This window comes from Euprymna scolopes, chromosome 11 (assembly GCF_053919585.1).
Source record: "Euprymna scolopes isolate OS-2025 chromosome 11, ASM5391958v1, whole genome shotgun sequence".
NCBI lineage: Eukaryota > Metazoa > Mollusca > Cephalopoda > Sepiida > Sepiolidae > Euprymna > Euprymna scolopes.
Genome location: NC_136492.1, coordinates 27,250,399 through 27,273,733, shown reverse-complemented (window position 1 = coordinate 27,273,733; position 23,335 = coordinate 27,250,399). Strand labels below are relative to the sequence as shown.

Below are 23,335 nucleotides of genomic sequence, written 5' to 3'. Positions count from 1 at the left end.
ATAATTTTAACATATTTGAACTATTAAAAACATTTTTCATTTATCTAATGTTATGTATATATTAATGATGGGACGATTGCAATACAATTACCGATTCCGAACTAAATTACTGATTCCGATTCTTTATAAATCTCTAAATATTTAACTATAAAAGTGTTATTTTGACCCGATTACTGTTAAAACACATCTCAAATGTGCTTTTATTTTCTATTTGTTAGGGGGTGATCTAGAGATTTTAGTCTTACTGGAAGTTTAAAATCAATAAATAGTTATTTTATTATTACTACAAGCAGTGGACGATGTTTCTTAACCCAAAATCAAATAAAAAAGATGATTTAAGGAAACGGTTTTGGCATCGGGATATAGGCTCAAATTTTTCTGATTCTGATAATGATTCCGATACTCTAAAAAGCACCGATTTTTCCGATTCCGATTAATCATCCCAACACTAATATATGTACACACACACACAAATTATTTATAAAAACTGTATGTTACATGTTTCAGAGATGGATCATGGTTTCATTGCAGTGGATCTGCCTTTTAAAAGGCCATTTAATATCGCTGATGATTTGTGTGGATTTTTAAAAATCTTTTAGAAGGCAGATTCACTGCAATGAAACAATGGTACACCTCTGAAATATGTGACATATAGTTTTTTTTTTATATAAATGATTTGTATTTTAGCGTTCACATTTATGATCAAGTACTTTATATATATACCTCACACACACAGGTTGTTCCAAAAGAAGCTGAGTCATTGCACCACCGAAGAGTGACTATTTATCATAGAGTGGTACTTTCGCTTGAATTCAAATGTCAAATCCGTCAGCCTCTTTTGAGACACCTATATATATATATATATATATATATAGACACGTATGATTGCACACGACAGAGTTATTCCTTTTTCCGATCTTGTTGGATATCTTTTCTATTTGCCGAGCGGTCTTTTTAATTTCTGCGGGCATATTATGCAAAATAGCATCCAGAAGTTGTTCGTCGGACATATTATTCTCAAGCGCTTTCTATCGGGCATCCAATTGTCATAAGGAGCAGTTGTTGTTTCTTTTCCTTTTCGTTTGGGGCTTGATGTATTTATAATATTTTTTTTGCACCCACCTTTATAGCCGATTAAAAAAAAAATCCACCAAGCTTCAAAAGAAAAGAAAAGGAAAAGAAAACAACAACAATTGCTCCTGACGACGATCGGATGCCCAATAGAAAGCACTTGAGAAAAATATGGCCGACCAACAACTTCTGGGTACCATTCTGCATAATATGCCTGCCAAAATTAAAACGACCGCTCGGCAAATAGAAAAGATATCCAACAAGATTGGAAAAAGGAATAACTGTCGTGTTCAATCAAACATGTCTAAATAATGACCTGCTGCCAAAATATACAAATATATATATATATATATATATATATATATATATGTATATATATAATGAGTGCGTGTGTGCATGTAGGAACTTCCAAAATAGATGTAGTCAGAATATTCATAGATCAAAGTCACTTTCATAAAATCCCAGGACACCCTGTTATCAACAATAAAAGCAAACCGTCAAATAGTAAATATCGCGTCAGATCAATAATAGCTTGATTGGCTCTGAGGAGGTACTACAAATCACCTCATCTAGCCAACATAAGCCAAACAATTCACACACAAATCATATATATATGATTAGTTTATGTGTGTAATTAGGTAATAGACTAACATATATCCATTCCTGTTGTGCTTATCACTAACCAGGGTAGTTGCTTCAAGCAGGTTGTATAGATGGAAACCTCAATTTGTCAAAGAGCTGTGATATAGCAAAACTCTGTAGCTAACTATAACATGTACATATACATATATAAGTTATGAAAATATATGGCAATTAAGCTACTCAAAATCTTTTATGTTTAATCCCCATAGGGAATCGTCAGCTGAGAATGCATGAGGTTGCCTTGTGTTTATATATACACATGGGATGCCATATATTTTCATAACTTACTACCTAGCTCTGCTCACGTATTGAGCACTGTTGACGTGAATACTGAAAATTTATACAGAAATATTATATCTCCTTATGATATTTTATGTCGATACATAAAATAATTATATATATATATATCATTTATTGGGATGCAACTAATCAATATATATATATATATATATATATATATATCACATTTTATTTGCGTGCTCAACGCAAACATTCATTTCAGCTACCCAGGTTTTTGCCCCTGTATTTACTGACAATTTTAGAAAAATCTCAGACAAATGAGAGGCTGAACAACTCTGGTTTCTTCATTAGCTGTGATTTTTCTAATCTTTATCAAAAATAATACACTAAACTGAAATGGACGCTCAAGTATATCTCGTATGTAAATAAAAAAAAATACATATTTAGTCCGTTTGGTTTTGTTTTGTTTATTTGTTTATTTGTTTTTTTTTTTTTGTTTTTTCTGTAAATAAAGGGGAAATAACTAAGATGATACAAGCCAGAATAAAAATATTTTTGTCTTTTTTATTAATACTATTTTACTTATTTTATTTGCGTTTTCTTCTATGGTATTTACTACCATTCAAGCCCAACCTAGTCAAATATATTATTGAAACATTAACAAAACAATAACTTCAGACTTTTTGCTCGGTTTCGTTTTGATCTTTCGAGTCCTTGTCCTCTGTCGAACCACTGACCTCTTCCATATCAATATGCTCCTCTTTGATTAATGTCGGGCGTAATCTTTTTTCCTGCGTAGGGAGGCTCTTACACGAAGTACTCTCTTCTGGGGCTTGGAACTCACTCGCTTGCGAAGCTTCGGCCGACAGACTTCGCTGTCTTTCTCGCATCAAACACACGCTTTGTGTCATCCGCCGCTTCATGAGAAGGTGGTGTTGTAAATCAGTGTTGTTCTCGCGTGTCAAATCGCGGTCGTATTTCTCATGATACAGCTGAAAAGCGAAATAAAATAAAACGAATATAAAAAACTTGGCACACCTGCATTTGTGTTATTTTGGACAATTTTTTTAGTACACGTACTTCTCAATCAAGACATTTAAAAAATGAAAATATCGAAAAAAAAAAAAAAAAAAAGAAGGTTATATTGTACGTATCCGTTTTGGACTGAAGATCTCCGAAAAAAAAAAAAAAAAAAAATCACTTAATTTGATCGAGTAGTTTTTTTGTTTTTTTTTTACAGTGGAAAACCGTTTTTATATCAGCAAGTTGAAGATAGGCATCTTTGAATTTTTTGAACACGCCACGGGGAGATAACTCAGTTTAAAGCACCGACACTCCCTCCCCCATCTTTAATACTAGCTTTTCTTCCTAATAATCGAACCTTTTGTTCGGTATCATAACAAATTGTTTTTTCGCTTTAAAAAAAAAAAAAAAAAAAAAGTTGATGAAATTAAGTGAAATTTTTTTCGGAGAACTTCATTCCATAACGGATACGTACAATGTAAACTTTTTTCAATATTTTCATTTTTTAATGTCTTGATTAAACTGTACAAGTACCATTTTTTTTTTTTTTTTTCATTTTTGAAGAACCTTAGTATGATTTGAACAATACAAGGGAAATAACCTTGGATGTTACGAGAGTTATGGCCCCTAGCATAATCCGGGTTGTAAGCACTAGAAATTTTACTAAAGGAAAGCTTTCTTTTTTTTTTTTTTTTCCATCCCCCCCCCCCATACAAGGCATAGTGCCACTTTAATGTATCGGGGATATACGTTACAGGAATGTCTATCGGAGACATAAGTTGTAGGAATACTATGTGGGGAGTTGGGCAGCAAGATGTCTGTTCACATTACACTTGAACTTCTGCATGTCATTTTCCTACAAAGAAAGGAAGGATTTAATTTTAGTAGTGCTCTGGAGCATCCTTTATTTGGTATTTTCAGTAGAACTTCGGAGGCTACCTCATTGTTTTCATTTCATTTTCAAAAAGAAACAGGAAAAAAACATAGAATTTCTATTCTAGAAGTGGAGAGAAACCCGACACTATTTTTTTTTTTTTTATTACATTTTCACCCCAAACAAGGCACATTGCCACTTTGATGTAGGGGGTACTATCAGGGATATAAGTGACAGGGGTACTATGTGGGGAGTTGGGTAGAAAGATGTCGGTTCACGTTACACTTGAACTTTTGCATGTCAGTACAGTTAGGGAAGCAGGAACCCGGAAGGGAATTCCAAAAGTCTAGCGTTTTGGGGAAGAAACTACTGGAGTATAAGGCTCTCTTACATCTATGGATCTCAACTGCGAAGGGGTGGGATTTTTCTGCTTGTCGGGTTTGTCGGGGGTATTTACGTCGAGGGGGTACAAGTGCTTGCAGTTCTTCAGAGCATTCACCGTTAAAGTACTTGTAGAACAGGCAGAGGGATGCTACATTTTTTTATGGACCTGGACAAAGCCGGCTAATCTTGCTAGTTGTGAAATACGAGAAAAACTGGTAAAATTATTCAGGTGACTTACATTTCTTGATGTCGCCTGCCGGTTTAGAATATTTCGTACGTCTTCGCTTGTTAATTCACTTGGTGATTTCGACTTGAACAAGCTTAGTGATCGACTGAGCCTCTTTCGTGGGGTAACTTCTTCTGTCAACAGATAAATTACTTTGCTTAGAATATGTAGACACATGAATATACAAATATAAGTCAGGAAATAATTGCATTAGTACATGATAAGGCAAGATATCAGCAGAGAGTTGTGATTGCATGGCTAATATGGCTAATATATGTTGAGTGGACAATAGAAAATAGTAATAAAAAGTAGAACCCTGTTGCTTTTTACCAATCTACCAGTTATATATATATATATATATATATATAATAAAAATTACAATTGAATTTACCAAAATGATCCAAGATGGTAAAATTAAAGTATATTATAAATATTAAAGAATTAACATTTATAAAATTATCTCAGCCAGATGTAAAAGCTCGATAAAACAAAATAGGAAATAGAGCTTATAATACGAGCAAACAGTTAATAGAACATGTTAAAAACACTTTGAAATGAGTTAAAAACATATTTAATCTGAAAAGGAAACACTAGATAAGTGGATAGTCCTTAATCTGCGGAGTTTCGAAGAAATACTTTCCTTCTCATCAGAGGGTAGGAATTAGCAAAATGCGGGATCGGATTTTGCATGCAAAAGTATTTGATGAAACAAGTAAGTCAAAGATATTGAAAACAAAAAAGTGAAGCAGAGGGAATATGGTGAAGAAAAAAGTGATTATATATGAATGGATAGTCTGGTGGAAGATAAATAATCCAGTAACGGTAAAATCCAAATGTATAACTTCAAAAAAGTTAAAAGAATATCCATTATCCATTAAAAGACTATCCATTCATGTGTAATCACTTTTTTCTTCACTATATTCCTTCTGCTTCACTTTTTTTGTTTTCAAGTAAGATCTTTAACTTGTTTAATCAAATACTTTTGCATGCAAAATCCGATCCCGCATTTTGCTAATTCCTACCCTCTGATGAGAAGGAAAGTATTTCTTCAAAACTCTGCGGATTAAGGACTATCCACTTATTAAGTGTTTCCTTTTTAAAATTAAATATGTTTTTAACTCATTTCAAAGTGTTTAACATGTTTTATTAACTGTTTGCTCTTATATATTTCTGTGGAAATGTACTTTATTTCCTTATAATATATACCAACCCTTATTTAAGAAGCTTAATGTAATTACAGAGCAATATAGTGAATAAATGACAAAAAGTTATATTCCAAAGTACATGATGTTGATCATCTTATAATTTATTCCTTTAATTCAGTTGACATTTACAATTCTTGACACTATCTGTTTCGCAGCGCAAAATCACTCAATTATTTTATCAATTAGTGAATCTATTTTGCCCTTAACTCATCAAAAGAAATAGAAACAATCAATTCATCAAAATAAACAAAGTGTTATATGACATGATTAAAATCTGAAAATTGGAAAGAAGGTGTAAATACCTTATAATATGTTTACATTACGCCATTTTGAATTTAGAAATAAAGTCACTTAAACCCATCTATTAATTCTATTAAATGAGGTATATTCTGTCATATATATATATATATATATATTATTATTTTCGGATTTTAATTATGTCAAAACGCACTTTCTCACCTCTTAATGGATTGATTGTTGCTATTTTGTCTGATGAATTAAGGGCAAAATAGATTCACTAATTGATATAATAATTAAGTGATTGATTTTGTGCTGCAAAACAGATACTGTCAAGAATTGTAAATGTCAACTGAATTAAAGGAATAAATTGTAAGATGATCAACATCATGGACTTCAGAGTATAGACGTTTGACATTCATTCATTATATATATATATATATATATATATATATCCCAGGTGAAAAATATCTGAAAGTAAAAATCCATTAAATTTTAACGAGGTTGTTGATAGTGGTCAATTTAAAAGAGCAAAATATTTTATTCAATTGAAGTAAATAAAAGTTATTATAAGGTCGCTACAATAAATTTACTGTTTCAGTCTTAAAAGGCATCGTCAGGCAACAATGTACCTCTGTTCTTATTCGAGGCCAGTCCTTTTAAGATTAAAAAATTAAATTAAAAGAACTGATCTTGAATCAGAACAGAGATATATTGTTGCCTGACGATGCCTTTTAAGGCTGAAACAGTAAATTTATTGTAACGACGTATATATTGTTTACCTAAATTGAATAATACACATACATATATATATATATATATATATATATATATACCAAGTTAAAGGTATTCAGAAGAGAAAACTCGTGAAGTTAACGAGGTTATTCAGGGTGCTCAATCTGTCTATATCAATAAATATATATATCAGAATAATGAGATCACAGGTTAATGAATCTTGTGGTATCAAGTCGTACAAATTATTTTTGGGAGATAATATTTTTATATAAGACAATCCCAGCACAATAAAATTGATCAATATAGAGCAAATTAAATATTTAGTTTTTTGCATATGTAAATTTCATTAAGAAAAACAATTTTTCAAAACAAAATTGTATTATTTGAACAAATAATACAATATTCAAAGTAATCTCCTATTCTTTGTTCAAAGCAAAATTTTTATTTGAAAAACTATATTTTTCTGAATGAAATTTAAATATAAAAATCCGTGAATAAAATAAAATATTCAGCAAGTGTGCTTGAAAGCCAAATCACAACGTAATATTATGAAAATAAAAAAAATATTTTACTTGTTTGAAATTTATAACATAAATATATTTTGGAGGTAAACTCCATCCTCAGTATGTTGTTTCTTTTTTTTTTCTTTTTTTCTCTTCTTCTCTCTTGCCATTTTGCAAAGTTGAAGAAAGAAAATTTCAAACAAGTAAAATATTTGTTTATTTTCCTAATATTACATTGTGATTTGGCTTTCAAGCGCACTTGATGCGTATTTTATTTTATTCAATTGAATCAAAGTTTCAATAATGGAACTCACACCCTTGATTATATATATATATATATATATATATATATATATATAAGGTTAGTAGGAGTCAATCGCAGCTGAGTGCTGAAATATTGAAGAAAATAAAAAAATAAGAGTCTTATTTATTTATGTTTTACAGAAGATCATACCATCGGTACCGTCGGTTTTAAATCCAAAAAGGGGACCTATAAGTGATCTCTTTTATCAGACTCATTTGGTTTCCTTTACAAACCTCTCTGAAAGCGGCTGAAGAAAGTCCAGTCAAGGAAACCAATTATAGACACCTTTTCTTGGGATTTGAAACCGACGGTCTCAATGTTGTTCTGATCTTCTGTAACACGTATACATATATCATTCATCATATGTCATAATGAAATGTTATGTAGACAAAATGGAATAAACAAAAAGAAAATGAGAAAAGAAAACAAGAGATTGACCGGTGTGTTTTTTTTTTTCACACATCCCAACGCTATATATATATATATATATATATATATATATATATATATATATATATATCACACACACACACACACAGAGGTTGTTCCAAAAGAAGCTGAGTCGTTGCACCACCGAGGAGTGACTATTTATCATAGAGCGGTACTTTCGCTTGAATTCAAATGTCAAATCCGTCAGCCTCTTTTGAGACACCATATATATATATATATATATATATATAGACACGTTTGATTGCACACGACAGAGTTATTTCTTTTTTTCAATCTTGTTGGATATCTTTTGTATTTGCCAAGCGGTCTTTTTAATTTCTGCAGGCATATTATGCAAAATGGCATCCAGAAGTTGTTTGTCGGTCATATTTTTCTCAAGCGTTTTCTATCGGGCATCTGATTGTCGTCAGAAGCAATTGCTGTTGTTTTCTTTTCCTTTTCTTTTGAGGCTTGGTGTATTTATAATATTTTTTTTTTTTTGCACCCACCTTTATAGCCAATTAAAAAAAAAAAAATCCACCAAGCCTCAAAGGAAAAGAAAAGGAAAAGAAAACAACAACAATTGCTCCTGACGACGATTGGATGCCCGATAGAAAGCGCTTCAGAAAAATATCAAAATATTGAGAAAATAAAACAATGGCTGATAGCATCCTACTGGGGAGTTCAGCATTAAAACTCCTTCACAGATCACATGAATTGGAACAAATACATAGAAGATACTGTCAAGTCTTCTACAAAGAAAATCGGCTTCCTGTACTGCATTAGAAAACTTAACAGTATCTTATCTATACTCCTATAATTTTAAAAAAAAATTATATGTATTGATATTCATATTAAAAACTGTTTTCTATTTATTTAAAAAGAAAATACAACTTCGTTATATATGGGTCGTGGAATTGCATTCACAAGCAAAAGATCAAACTAATTTGCATATTCTTTTAAACATTCATTTTCATTAATTCCCTGTTAATTTTTTTCAATTTTCTTATGGGATGATCATCTTTAGTTAACTATTACGTGTAATTGTATTCATGCAGATATTCTACATGATTTATACTTGCGTAATATTTGCATAAAAAGCTTATAGTAAAACAAACCTCTATCTATATATTTTTATATATGCGTGTATATTTGTTTAAAATTTACCTACCATACTCCTCTGTCAGTTTTTGGTCTATAAACATGAAACTTAATACATAGGGTAATCGAACCCATGCGAAGCTTGGGAAAATCGGTGCAAAGTGTGAAAATTAAAGAAATGGAATTTACCAGGTGAAGGTCGAACGACGGCATTACGAATATGCATGCGTAATGTAATAACTATTGGTTTATGTTTAAATTTGTAGCCTGGCAGCAAGTATGTCTTCGTAGCTTAGGCATTAACATCAAAGGAAAAAGTAAATCGGAAGCCAAACATTTTGGTTTCGATTCTCGGTAGTGGTGCACGAGTCATTTTTTATAAACTTTTAAAATCATTACTAGATATTGGGTGCAATATAATATAATACAAAATCATATTTAAGCATATTTTATGACCGAGCAATGCCGGGTGCCCTACTAGTATATTTACAAAGTCAGTGTGATGATTGGACGATTGCTACCACATTACACCAACCACTAATCTTTCCTCCTTAGAGTCCCCGACAAAAAAATAAAAACGCATCTTAACGGGTTCCACATTATACCACTGCCACAAGGTTGCATCCCTGTTCTTGTTTAACGTATTTCAAGAGAATGTGCTCCAACAAACTTACTATACTTGTGCCTTATCAGCATATATACCTTTGACCAACCCAACAATCAGCAAAATTCCACCTCTTCACTGTCAAATTTCATATATGTCAGAAAGCTTTCTACTGAAAAACTCCTTTCTTTAAACAGTTTGCCTTTGATATTCGTTCCCCCTGCTCTTGTTTTATTTTGGTTTGGTTTATGGCATAGCAACTATCTATGGGTTTTTTTTTTTCATGACAAAATTATCAAAGGGAATCCCAACGTAGAGTAATTATTGTTTTGTTTCGAAAAAAAGATGGAGAAAAAAAAAAAAAAAAAAAAACTAGGTCCAATATAATCTATATATAAAAGGCATGTATGTCCATGAAAGGCTTTTTGTGTTGGGGTTCTCGTATTGTATACCCGTTTCATTGCCACAATGTTGCAAGTATTTCAGGAAAATGTGCTCCGGCGAACTTGCTACACATGTGCCCTCCAACTATCAGGAAAATTCCACCTCTTCACTGTCAAATTTCATAGATGTCAGAAAGCCAAAGCGTAGATTCCATGGACAAAGCTTCTTTCTTAGAAGTACACGCTTGTGGAACTCTCTTCCATTTGTCTGTTTACCACCTGACTACAACTTGGATGTCTTCAAGTCCAAAATAAACAAATTCCTGATGAACCGCCTCCTTAAAGTAAGACACTTTATCAAATCTCCAATACTAATGATTACTAAGATACTATCCCATTGATTACTGTACATGCAATACCCCTTATCCCTGAGTGGCTTCCGGGCCTTGATAAGTGGTGATTATCATTAAAAAAAAAAAAAAAAAAAAAGCTTTCTACTGAAAGACTTTTCCTTAAACAGTTTGCCTTTAGTATTTGCTCCTCTTTCTCTTGTTTTGGTTTTATTTTATGGCATGGGTGTTTTTATCATAAATAAAATTATCAAAGGAGATTCCAAGGTAGGATAATTATTTTATATTGTTTTGAAAAAAGATGGAAAAAGAAAAAAAATCGATTTTTTTTTAACTGTTTAACTTCTTTGATAAAATCGAACATTTTGGTGTGATTTGTGTTTTAAAACAGATCTTAAATTTGTTCGTGTTGCAGATCCTGACTATCTATGAATTAACTTATGCTTAACTGTATAAGATTCTTGACAGGATACGCACAAGCAAATCAAAACATGCCTGGAGGATAAATTCAATAAAATTGTTTTTCCTTAACACACATACAAGGCGATCGCTTCATGTCCATTAGGAAGATTAGCCAAAAATTAGTTCGTATCCATACAGAAATTGACAGTAAAGAAAGGAATTACGAGCAGATAGCTAATTCCTTACTATATAAAACAAGGAGTATCTAATTCTTGTATAAATATTAGACAAGGGAGATAACTTATCATTTTGACTTATCGATAACTTCAATAACACATTGGAGACTCTTCACCTTCGAATAACTGTTTATGAGTAATGAATGTATATCTTATACAGAGTCTGGCTATTACAAACTCGTCTCTTCTTGCATTTCTGGTATCTTTTTTTTTTTTTACAGAGGCCACTCGAGGATAATAGTTAAAGAGTGTACAGTAGTCGATGGGACAATATCATAGTAATCATTAGTAGTGTAAATTTGGTAAATTGGATTACTTAAGGGGGACGGCTCATCAAGAACTTGTTTACATTGGACTTGAAGACAACCATAGTGTAGTGAGCTAGAAAGCAGGCAAACGGAAGACAGTTCCACATGTGTGCAGTTCTAAGAAAGAAGTTTTGTTCATGGAATCTATGATTAGATTTAGGCACAGATAAAGAGTGGGGGAAATTATTGATAGTGTTTTCAGCCTGACGAGTGTTTTTCATGAAAGTTTGGCGAGGGTGACCATAGATTGGAGCTCAGACAAGCATTTGTCATGAAAATAATGATAAAGCAGAGACAGGCTCACTACGTCTCTTTTGTGAGAAAGAGGTTGCAGGGAAAAGAAAAGAGCATCCCCCCCACTAGGCTACAAAGTCTATTTTGAACTCTGTCAAGGCAGGATAAGATCTTTCTAGCAGCTCCTGCCCAGATGTGGCAACAGTACTCTATCTTTAGACATGCCTGGCTCTTTGTTCCACACATAGGTTATAGGCTAGATAAGAAACTTTGTTCATGGGAATTCTGTATGGTTTTTGATACGGAAAGAGAAAGGTGTTTTTTGCTGGAGTTATAGTCAAACGAGGTCTTGCTGTGAATGATTTACAGGTAGAACTAGGAATTGGAGCTCAGTCAAACACTAACCTTAACCCGGACATAATGATGTAGTAGCCTAATGACATCTCTTTCGTGTGAAAGAGGCTGTAAGGACAAGAGAAAATCCCCCCCACACCAGCTGGCAAAAGTGCATAGAGAATGGTGGTGACAATGTAGAAAAATATATTCTGGAGCACAAAATGCTCATTTTAATGGTACCACTTCCGTCTTCGTAGCTCCTCAACTTTTTTAATAAAAAAAATAGGAGGCTCTACTTTTGAAACAAGCTTTGTATACGAGCTACGAGAGAAAGGACTAAATCTGCAAAAAATTCAAAAGCTAAAATGAATTCACTTTGTTCCTGGGATTAACCGGTCAAGGAGAACTAGTTATTTTGTGATTATTTCATCTCTATATTTGTTCGTGTGTCTGTGAATTCGTTCCCTATGGTCTCGAAAATGGCTGGACTGATTTTTATGAAATTTCGTTTATAGTTTCGTTTTCGTTTGTGTTTGGCAGTGTTCTTAGGTAGGTTTTGTATTGGAATGTCTTTGATAAGTATTGATAATCCAAACAATCCGCCGAAAGAAGGAACAGGCGATTTGGACCAACATTAACATCTTACATAGCCTAACATCAAAACTGCATTTCAGAAGTTTTATTTCTGCACAAGCTGAAAGACCCGATATACAAAATCAACAGTAGGTTTTTCTATATGACAGGGGTGCATTCAGAACAAACTGCACCATGGTAGTTGATTTTTTCATTTTAAACTTAAATTCAAGTCATTATCACTGCACATGCAGTAAGACCAGGCATAAAAGATCAACAGTAGGTTCTTTGATATGACAGGGGCGGATTTGAAATGAATGTTTCTGCTTAGAGCACAATTAAAACGATATTTAAAGTTTGCATTTTAAACTTTAATTCAAGCCATATATATATATATATATATAAAAGGCAAAATGTGTGTGAGTGTGTGCACAGTTTTTGTATGTCCGGCAAAGGCTTGGGGGCGCTCCTCCGGGGGGGGGGGGGCACTATTTCTTAGAACTTTTTATATGCTCCCTAGATTGTAATATCTTCAATTTACAGAAGGGCGTCATGTGTATCTTATTTGGGCAACTTTTACATGCTATTTTCGCAGTATTTCTTAGTCTCTGCGGGTTTATTTGGCTTTTCTTTCTGTTTTTTTTTTATTATTTAATTTTCACCCCCAAACAAGGCACAGTGCCACTTTGAAGCAGGGAGATACTATCAGGGACTTAATTAGCAGGGGCATTATGAAGGGAGATGAGTAGAAAGATGTTTGTTCACATTACACTTGAACTTCTGCATATCAGTACAGTTGGGAATGCAGAATCCCAGAAGGGAATTCCAAAGACCCGCAGTTCTGGGGAAGAAACTATTGGAGTAAAAGGCTTTCTTGCACCTAGGGATCTCTACTGTAAACGGATGAGACTTAATAGCTTGTCGGGAGTAGTTATGTCGAGGAGGTACAAGTGCTTGCAGTTCATCAGAGCATTCACCATTAAAGTATTTGTAGAACAGGCAGAGGGATGCAACATCTCGTCAATGGGACAGAGGCTGAAGCCTAGATGACAGTTCAGGACCTATCAGGTTGGCGACTCTCTTTTGAGCCCTGTCTAGGAGCGAGAGACAAGCAGCAGATGCACCAGACCAGATGTGACAACAGTACTCCATACATGGGCGAATGGTGGCCTTTTCCAAATAAAAAAGCAAAACTGAGTCTGTAACAAAAGCGTTTACCTGGCACTCGTGCCGGGAGGTCCAGAAAAGCAATGGGCTTTGATCAATGCGGGGGGGGGGGGCTTATATCAGACAATTGTTATTCATTTGGACACTCCCCTCTTTATAGGGAGCTGGTTTTCCCCAACATCTTGGGAAAACTGGTTGCGGCCAAAGTTCATTCCCCTATGGCATGATGTTTAACCTCATTAAATTTATGCACCTGTCACTTAACTTTTTAAGCATTAAATTAAAACCCTTTTTAGTTTCTGTCGAGTGGTAAGGAGTCAGGTTTTTTCCCTTTCTTTTCCACCTTCACGTCAAGGCTACAGGTTCCAGCCTACCTACCTACCAAAACTTTTTTTTCCCCTTTTACACCAACAAACACCCGAGCAACGCCGGGCACCCACAATAATCTATATATATATATATATATATATATATATATATATATAAAAGGCAAAACAGCCGCCTGCGTTTTTGTATGTCCAGCAAGGGCTTTTTTCGGGGGTGGGGTACGATATTTTAGAACTTTTTATATACTTCCTAGATTGTAATATCTACGATTTGTGAATGGTCATGTCTCTACATTTATTTTGAGTGAGTTTATAAAACCTGTCTTTTTCGTATAAATAAAGCGAAACTGAATCAAATCAAATCCGGCATCTCTTGAAGGCAATCAGCTTTGATCAATGTGGGGAAAATCCTTCATATCAGACAATTGCTATTCATTTGAGAGCTCCCCCCCAACATCGTGAGGAAACAAATAAATGAAACTGGACAGCTGAACTGGCCTTCAGCCAACCTTCATTTCTGCACCTGCGTGAACTCATTCACTTAGCAAGTCAACTTTTTGATTGACATCACTAAATTTGAATGCTTCTCACTTCCTATGGCCTCGTAGCGTAGCGGTAAGATGTCACATTTTCTTTCTCTTCCGCCTTCGGGTTCGTCACGGGTTCGAGCCTCCCTCCCTACTGACACATTTTTTTTCTTTTTACACCTACAAACATCCGGGCAACGCCGGGTACCCCCCTCCCCCCGCTGGTTATATATGAAGATAATTTTATAAAATCAAGAGTATATTCTCTACAGTGCAATGTAGACTACAATGTATTGTGGACTATGTCACTGCAAGAGGAATGTAAAGCACTCTTCCGGTGCACTGTGATAGGCAGGTAATCAATTGATTTGATTATAAAAAAAATGGTTTATTTCACTGATTTCGATGACAATAAAAATATGAGAGTGTGAAACATTCATTGATCATCATTCTAGGACAACGTCGGATCTACCCGCTAGTATTGTATATAGGTAAGATAGAAATTTAAAGTTACCTTCATCTTTTGAGCCAATATCTTGGAGTGGAATATTGACTTCATGTTCAGTGCTGCAAAAACAAAATACAATCGAGAACTATTATTTTGGTTAAAAAGAGAAAAAAAAAATGTTTGATAATTTTTTGTCATGCATCAAACTGCTGTAGTTTGTTTCTATTATCGTCTTTCAGTTCTTGCATTCCATGCGCAATGTTTCTGACAAAGGATGAATAATTGCTGTTTTCCGAGTCAAAATTTATCCCTTGAACACTTATAATTTTTGATTTTCAAGTAATATTTTTTTAGCTTCTTAAATCGAGTGATTTTGTGTCTTGTCTGGAGAGAGTCTCATTAAAAAAAATGTTATGATAATTGGAATGATTATTTATAAAGTCTCATTAAAAAAATGTTATGATAATTGGAATGATTATTTATAAAGTCTCATTAAAAAATGTTATGATAATTGGAATGATTATTTATAAAGTCTCAAAGATTTTTTATGATAATTGGAACGATTATTTATAAAGTCTCATTAAAAAAATTTATGATAATTGGAAAGATTATAAAGTCTCATTAAAAAAATGTTATGATAATTGGAACGATTATTTATAAAGTCTCATTAAAAAAAGTTATGATAATTGGAATGATTATTTATAAAGTCTCATTAAAAAAAATGTTATGATAATTGGAAAGATTATTTATAAAGTCTAATTAAAAAAAATGTTATGATAATTGGAATGATTATTTATAAAGTCTCATTAAAAAATTTTTATAATAATTGGAAAGATTATTTATAAAGTCTCATTAAAAAAAATGTTATGACAATTGGAATGATTATTTATAAAGTCTCATTAAAAAAAATGTTATGATCATTGCAAAGATTATTTATAAAAATAGTACAGAAGTAAAAATGGCAAAAGCGCGAAATATAGACGAAAGCTCACAAGGAGTTTAATAAACACTTAGATAAATTAAGTTTGAAATTTATAGATCATAATAACGAATTTAGAAATATATATATATATATATATATATATATTGGCTTGAATTGTTTGATGAGATGGACAAGATCTTTTATTGTCCTCTCTATCGAAACAATTTGTAATGATTTAAGTAAAAATCCCCAAGGTTGAAAAAATAATATATATATATTATTTAATTATCTACGACATGTGTTACAGCGTTTACAATTCAGCATTTTGGTCTTGCTCGCTTTAGCCACGCTGGATAATCTGCTTTTCAGCCATGCTGGATATTTTCATGGATAATCAAATTTAAAAAATATACATCACTATATGGGGTCACCATATTTATGAAAGGAAAATTATTCCAAACTAGCATTAAGGTAAAAACGCTCGTTTGTATAAATAATAGTTGATTAAAAAATATCGCAAACAAAAAAATAAACAAATGACACACGAAACAACGTATTATGTAGAGAAATAGCAATGATAATTTATACATAAGTGTTTGTAAATATGTAAACATCAAATAAAACTAGTTAAAAAATGATCTTAGTGCATAATGATTTTAATATTGTACGGTCAATGTTGATGAATGAAGCCTTTTTTTTATGATATTTTGATCATCATGAAAATGTATATTTTTGGAATGGCAGAAACAATTGTCTTATAATAAAATAAAATGTCTTATAAAATAAAATGTCTTATAATAAAATAAAATGTTTAAGCGTATTGTACATTATTGTCTAAATTAAAAAAAAATCATGTAATACATACATTCAGGAAAATGTTATTAAATAACAGTGTTTTGTTTGATGAGTATGTTTATGGGGTTTTTTTTTTTGTTTTTGGAGGAGAGGGTTCAATTTTCTAAATATTTCCTTCAAATTGATTCGATGAACATCATGAAAAATATCTCTAAAAAAATGGAGAAAAATAAAACAAGGTATATATATATATATATATATATATATAATTATTAAATTTATTTATACAAACATTGATGGCTATATATGTGCATACATGTTTCTGTAATCACCCGTGCTGGAGAGATTACACCTTCAGGCCATGAATTATCTTCGAAAACATGTATGCACATATGTAGCCATCAATGTTTGTATAAATAAATTTAATATACCTGCTCTGTTTACTCATTGAGCACTTTTTGGTTGACACATGTTTCATTGGATGTACTTCTAGGAAACTAAACTCTACTGCCATAAATATATATATATATATATATATATATATATATATATATACACACACACAAATTTGAATAAAATACTATGTGAATTATTTAAAAAAATATGGAAAATACAAGAGGCTCAAACAAAAAAAATACTGCCATTTAAAAATAGCTCCTCGAATCAAAACATGTTACGAAAATATATACATGCATATATGTTTATTTACATGAGCTGAAAATTCAATTCAGTAATAAAAGAAATAATGAAAATTTTGAAAATCACAAAAGAAAATATTTTCAAAATAATTGTGTTACATTGTTAGATTTTCAAACAAAATAAATATTAATACAATAAGTCAAAATAAAAAAAAAATAAACAATAGACTTAAAATAATGTAAAACACAAAAAAAAGATTGCATTTTTGCCATTGTTGCATTCAGTGAAGATAAAGTCTTACCTGATCAAAAAAATATGAAGGTACTGCCTTCGGCTTTGGTACAAAAGTATTTAAAATTACAATGGAAAAATGCGAGCTTGAAAAGTAGTATGGTTAAGCTTAAACATGGAAAAGTAAAAGACTAGTTGTTAAAACTGGAAAAAGAAAAGAACAAGATATTCTAGTAATATATATAATAAATTTATCACTTAAAATATTGCAGCATTAAGAATTGATTGTATAATGTTATAAATTGAATTTTTAAAAAATTCTTAATGCTGCAATATTTTAAATTATAAATTTATAAACCCTTGTACCCCCTCGACGTAAATACTTCCAACAAACCCAACAAGCAACAAAATCCCACCCCTACACAGTAAAGATCCCTAGATATAAAAAAAAGCCTTCTACTCTAATACTTTCTTCCCCAGAACTGCTAGACTTTGGAATTCCTTTCTGGGTTCCTGCTTCCCTAACTGTACTAACATGCAGAAATTCAAGTGTAATGTAAACAGATATCTTGCTGCTCAACTCTCTTCATAGTATCCCTGCAACTTATTTCCCTGATAGTAGCCTCCTACATCAAAGTGCCTTGTTTGGGGTGAAAATGTAGTAAAAAAAAAATTAGTAGTGAAATAAACAGTGCAGCAGTTATGCTATAAAGAAGAGGAGTTCAGGTGTAGCTTTTGTAAATTTCGAGATGCATGTGGGTCGCAGTGTCTTAGCAGCCAACGACTGATGCAGGCAGTTTGTTCCATGCTTCAGCAATTTTGAGTGTGAAAGTAATCTGTCCCAAAAGCTATGGGAGCTGTGACGTTTTCTGATTTTGTATGCATGTCTACGTGTGTCAGACCCATGGAGATCAAAATGGTGCTCAGGGTGGTTGTTGTTATAATGGTTAATAATTTTATGCGTGTTTACCATAATTTAATTTTACCAAGTCATTTGTAAGACGTTGAAACCCAGTATAAGTCCAAGTGCAGAAAAAAATAAAGATGTTAAAAGTATGGCAGGTGTCTGAGGGGTAGTATTCGTTTGGCTGCACGTCTCTGGTTTACAGGTCCCGAGCATAAGAGGGTTTCTACATTGATGATGCAAATTCTAAGTGTGGTCGGATCATAGCTGTATGGGGTTTTAAATAGAAAGCAATTGTTTATTAGATAATATTCAAAAAGAATTTTACAGGATAATTTAGTTAAACATTTATAAAAATATGTTTGTAAACAAGTAGAAAATGGACACATCTATATAGATAACACAGTAGATGCATGCATGCGTAAATATTTTTTTTTCTACAAAGGAATCAGCACTTATCAAGGCCCAGAGGCCACTCGAGGATAAGGATTAAAGAGTATACATTGGTCAATAGGACAATATAGTAATCGTTAGAAGTGTAAATTTGGCAAATTGGATTACTTAAGGGGGACGTCTCATCAAGAACTTGTTTACATTGGACTTGAGGATGGCTGATAAACATTTAAGCTACTTGGACACATAACACGGCGGAAATAAACAGGAAATAGTAATCATACACCAAATAGGATTTAAAACAGACAAAATCTGTTTTTAGATGAATAAAAAAAAAACATATATCGGTAAGTTAAAATGCAAACTGTTCATTTTAACTTGCCGACATATTTCTACTTATTTCTATGCATGCCCAAATTCAATTTATTTCTTCATTTAATATTAAACATTAAATCGTTCTTACCCCTGTAGGAGTGAACCTAAGTGACCCCAGGCCACATACTACTACCATGAAGAAAAGACATTGTTTCTTTAATCCTCTCTTTCTCTAAAAGAACTCAACTAACCAAGATACCCAAAAATCTATTCTCTTTTCTCTTCTGCTGTTGCTGCTCGCTCACCCCCCCACACACTCTCTTTCTCTCTCTCTCTCTCTCTCTGACCGATGACTGACTTAAAAAGGATTGGACAGTCAGTCTCCAGGCTTCTACGTTGTCACACGTGTCCTGCGAAGAGCAGACACAGAATTCTAAAAGTATGTAAAAACTAAGAAAATAAAATATTCCTCTCAAGCTAATATTTGTATCCACTTTGCCAGTTATAACAACCAATAAACAAATATTACACCCCTCTCCCAATAGCTACTTTGGTAGGAGATGTGTCTGTAGCACTAAACGTTTTGGTTTCGATTCTAGCTGATGACACCAAAGTCATTTTTTTTTTTTAACTTTTAAAATCACTACTATATATTAGGTACAATATAATGTTCAACAGAGAACTAACTCTGTAATAATATGAAAGCTGCATGAATTAAAATATATTTAAGCATATTTTAAAACGCAGCGGTAAAACCCTCGTTAGTCAGTAATAAGTTTACAAAGATTGTACTTCTTATTTTTTCTGGAACTAAAATACACTTTTTTAATGCACTTATCAAAGCCCAAAAGCCACTCGAGGATAAGAGTTAATAAGGATATCAGGTGGGTGAGCATAAAACAGTGAATAATGACTTAAAACAGAGCCGGATTTGATTCTTATGCAACAAGAATTTGTTAACATTGGACTTGATAATTACCATCTTGTAGTTAGTTAGAAAGCAACATTGAGGTATTGTTCTACAAGGTTCTTGAAAGAAAACTTTGTAAAAGTTGGACTGAGGTATGCCGCCTAGCTAGTACCTAAGAGGACCACTCTTCAGGGCCTTGCCACTCGGCTTTTGAGTGGAGTAAATTTACTGTCTTACTGCCTAAGGCGTCCTTACCAAAGAATGCCAACAGGGCTGTCCAGGGGATTTTTGTTAGGCCAGAGTGCTCCTTCTTTAGGGGCGCTGGCTTGAACAATCCACCTTCTGACCTTGTGTCACATCGTGGGAAGCATGTTAAATATCTGCAAAGCCGTGATGAGTCAAGAACCTTCTGGAATCAAACATCTTGTAATTAAGATTTAAAATAACTATTTTCATATTCTAACTTTTTTTTTTAATTAAAGAAAAATAATATAGAACCTGAAAAGAAAATTTGAAAAAGCCATTAAATAAAAAGAAATCCACCTGAAAACGAAAATTAATAATTTGTGATTTTTCTTTAAAATACAAAAATTAAAAAAATAAATAAAAAGAAATAAAAATGGAATGTAAATATTTACATGAACCAATGTATGCACAATGCCAAGTATTTGGGTGAATCTTAATCGACTTCAAACATCTTGCTAAATATATTAAACTATATGTTGTACAATCTATGGGTTTGTATTACTATACACATAGATTCGAAAAAGTTGTCAAAAAACAAATATATAACAAATAAATGTTATCAAAGGCAAGATAAGTTACTTTTCTACCAAACTGGATATATTTTTTGTGTTTTTTATTCAATGTAACATGTTTATTCAGCTCGAAAAACATACAGTGTTTACCGATGTATTCGAAAATTCAAGATGGCGTCTGATTCTCTCTTTAACACGGTAAGTTTGGAATAAGGTGTTATAAATAAAAAACCGGATAAAATACTGTTAAAAACTCGCTCAATATATGTTACCATGACATAGGTTGACATATATTCGGCGGGTTTTTAATAGTATTTTGTATAGTTTTTTATTTATAACACCTTATCCCAAACTTACCGTGTTAAAGAGAGAATCAGACGCCATCTTGAATTTTCGAATACATCGGTAAACACTGTATGTTTTTCGAGCTGAATAAACATATTACATTGAATAAAAACACAAAAAATATATCCAGTTTGGTAGAAAAGTAACTTATCTTGCCTTTGATAACATTTATTTGTTATATATTTGTTTTTTGACAACTTTTTTCGAATCTATGTGTACAGTAATACAAACCCCAATCTATATAGGATAGCGTGTGTGTTATTTATTTTGTGTGTCACGCTTACATCCGAATGACTGTCGGTTAATTTTTATACACTTCCATTTCTTGTAATAAATAATTTTACCAACAATTTTTCCTAAGTTTGGGTTTCAGTCTCGATTATAGCTGATAGCACTTAAATCATTTTTTTTATAAATAATTTCACCAAGAATTCTTAAGTTTTGGCAGAATGCCATTGGTTAAGACAGAAGATTGCTATCAGTTATCTCCCTTTGATCGACAAAAATCAATTTTTTATTTTTTTTTTATTTTTAGTTAAGGATTAAATTAACCTTTCCTTATTTTAAACGTCTTTCTTTAACTAACAAAAAAAAATTAAGGAGTAATTGCAGTTAAATTGTCGTTTAAATTATAGAGTCATAATTTGACTTCTGCAATTAATTAATATTACTAATTGAGAGATACACCGTAAATCGAAACATTGCAGGAAATATTTTAAATCTATCTTGAAGCCGTTGGGCGTTGGCTGCCATATTCTAGTGAATCCGTTTTTGTGTTGACAGAATGAATTAGTCAGTTTAGTTGCTATCAAACATCTTTTATTTTATAAAAAAAAGGTGCAAATTAATTTTTACTTGGTTATTTTCTCAACGTTTTCTTTAAAAGTATGTCCCCAATAATCAGGAGTATCCACTTTTGATTCCTCCCCTACCCCACCCAAAATAAGCATTCAGTGGCACAAATAATGCCTACACAATATACTTGGATCTTTAAAAAGAATGTCCAGCAAGCGATTCATGCATAAATAGGTTAACGTGTATTATTTACTTTTGGAATTCCACAAAATAAACAATGCATGAAAGGTTTAATCTTGAATTCAAGCAGTGCACCTAGGAGCCAAAAAAAAAAAAAAAAAAAAAAAAAAAAAAGTATATATATATATATATTTATTTATTTATTCTGGTACTTCTGTATTTAGTGGCACGTTTTTTTTATGATACCTTAACGCACCCAGGCAGTATACATAAACCACCGGAATATGTCGAGTACTGATAAAATTTTAAAAATATATAAAAAAACAAAAACAATTATGATATAGTAATTACAATAAAGAAAATGGAAATAAAATAAAAATCAACAAAAATTTCATGTATATTTTCTTAATGTGTAATGAAAACATTTTTATCTGCAAATTTTTTTTTAAACATAAATTAAAACGTTTTGTTTTGTAAATTTTTTTTTTTTTTTTTAAACATAAATGAAAATAGCGTTTTTATCATATCCCGGCCGTTTACATATGTTGCCAGAAGCAACATCACAGAAAAATAGTTCACTAAATACAGAGCTGTCCAATACATATGGAAATAATACCTGACCGATTAATCTTATGCTAATACTGATGTTGCTTATTTATTTATTTAGATTCAATATTATTATGTTATTAAGAGTTTAAATTTCAAAGTTATTCCAGAATGATAGAAATTCATAAGTATGGTGTTTCCTTTTTACGTAGGAACCCCTATTGACAGACAAGAATCACTAAGATATGTCAAGAAAAAAAATTGTGCATAGAATTACAAAATATCAGAAACATTAACTTATCCGTTTTCGAACAGTTATCGTTCATCCCATTTTAAAATATTAATCGTCAATAACAGTTTTTATTATACATATAAAAAAATCTGAAAAATCTCTATTTACCTTTTTCCATGATCGATTCGATAAATTTAATTTAAATTCATTTTTTTAAATGGTATGACTATAATATATAAAGTTTAGGGAGTTGGGTTAATGCTTTTCGGGCACTCCCTAATAAAATAAATATTTCAACACAAGCTACTGAATAAACGAACAAACGACTTCGTAAAACTGGCAAGGAAAAGGTTTATTGAAGTAAGGCAAGATGCCATTTAGATATAGCTGGGATAGAACTCGTCTGCCTTTGCCTGGTAGTTATTCCCAAGTGGGAATCGTCGATACCGATGTAGGCAGAGAGAGAGAGAGTGAGGAAACAGGTCCACTCTCTTTGACGTCT

At 32.1% G+C, this 23,335-nt stretch overlaps 1 protein-coding gene across 15 annotated transcripts in view; it reads right to left on the bottom strand.

Moving 5' to 3' along the window:
* Nucleotides 1–2,492: 2,492 nt before the first annotated feature.
* LOC145287809 (sodium/hydrogen exchanger 2-like) overlaps nt 2,493–23,335 on the bottom strand; it is a 323,765-nt gene continuing 302,922 nt past the window's right edge. For 10 of the 15 annotated variants that reach the window (XM_080135670.1, XM_080135658.1, XM_080135661.1 and 7 more), the window contains 3 exons: nt 14,935–14,987; nt 4,473–4,594; nt 2,493–2,945 (listed from right to left, as the gene is read on the bottom strand). In XM_080135670.1, the coding sequence (XP_079991796.1) occupies nt 2,628–2,945; nt 4,473–4,594; nt 14,935–14,987 (493 nt within the window). In that variant the 3' untranslated portion in view covers nt 2,493–2,627. The remainder of the gene's footprint in view (nt 2,946–4,472; nt 4,595–14,934; nt 14,988–23,335) is intronic. The other 5 variants (XM_080135659.1, XM_080135662.1, XM_080135669.1 and 2 more) reach the window with 1 other exon arrangement.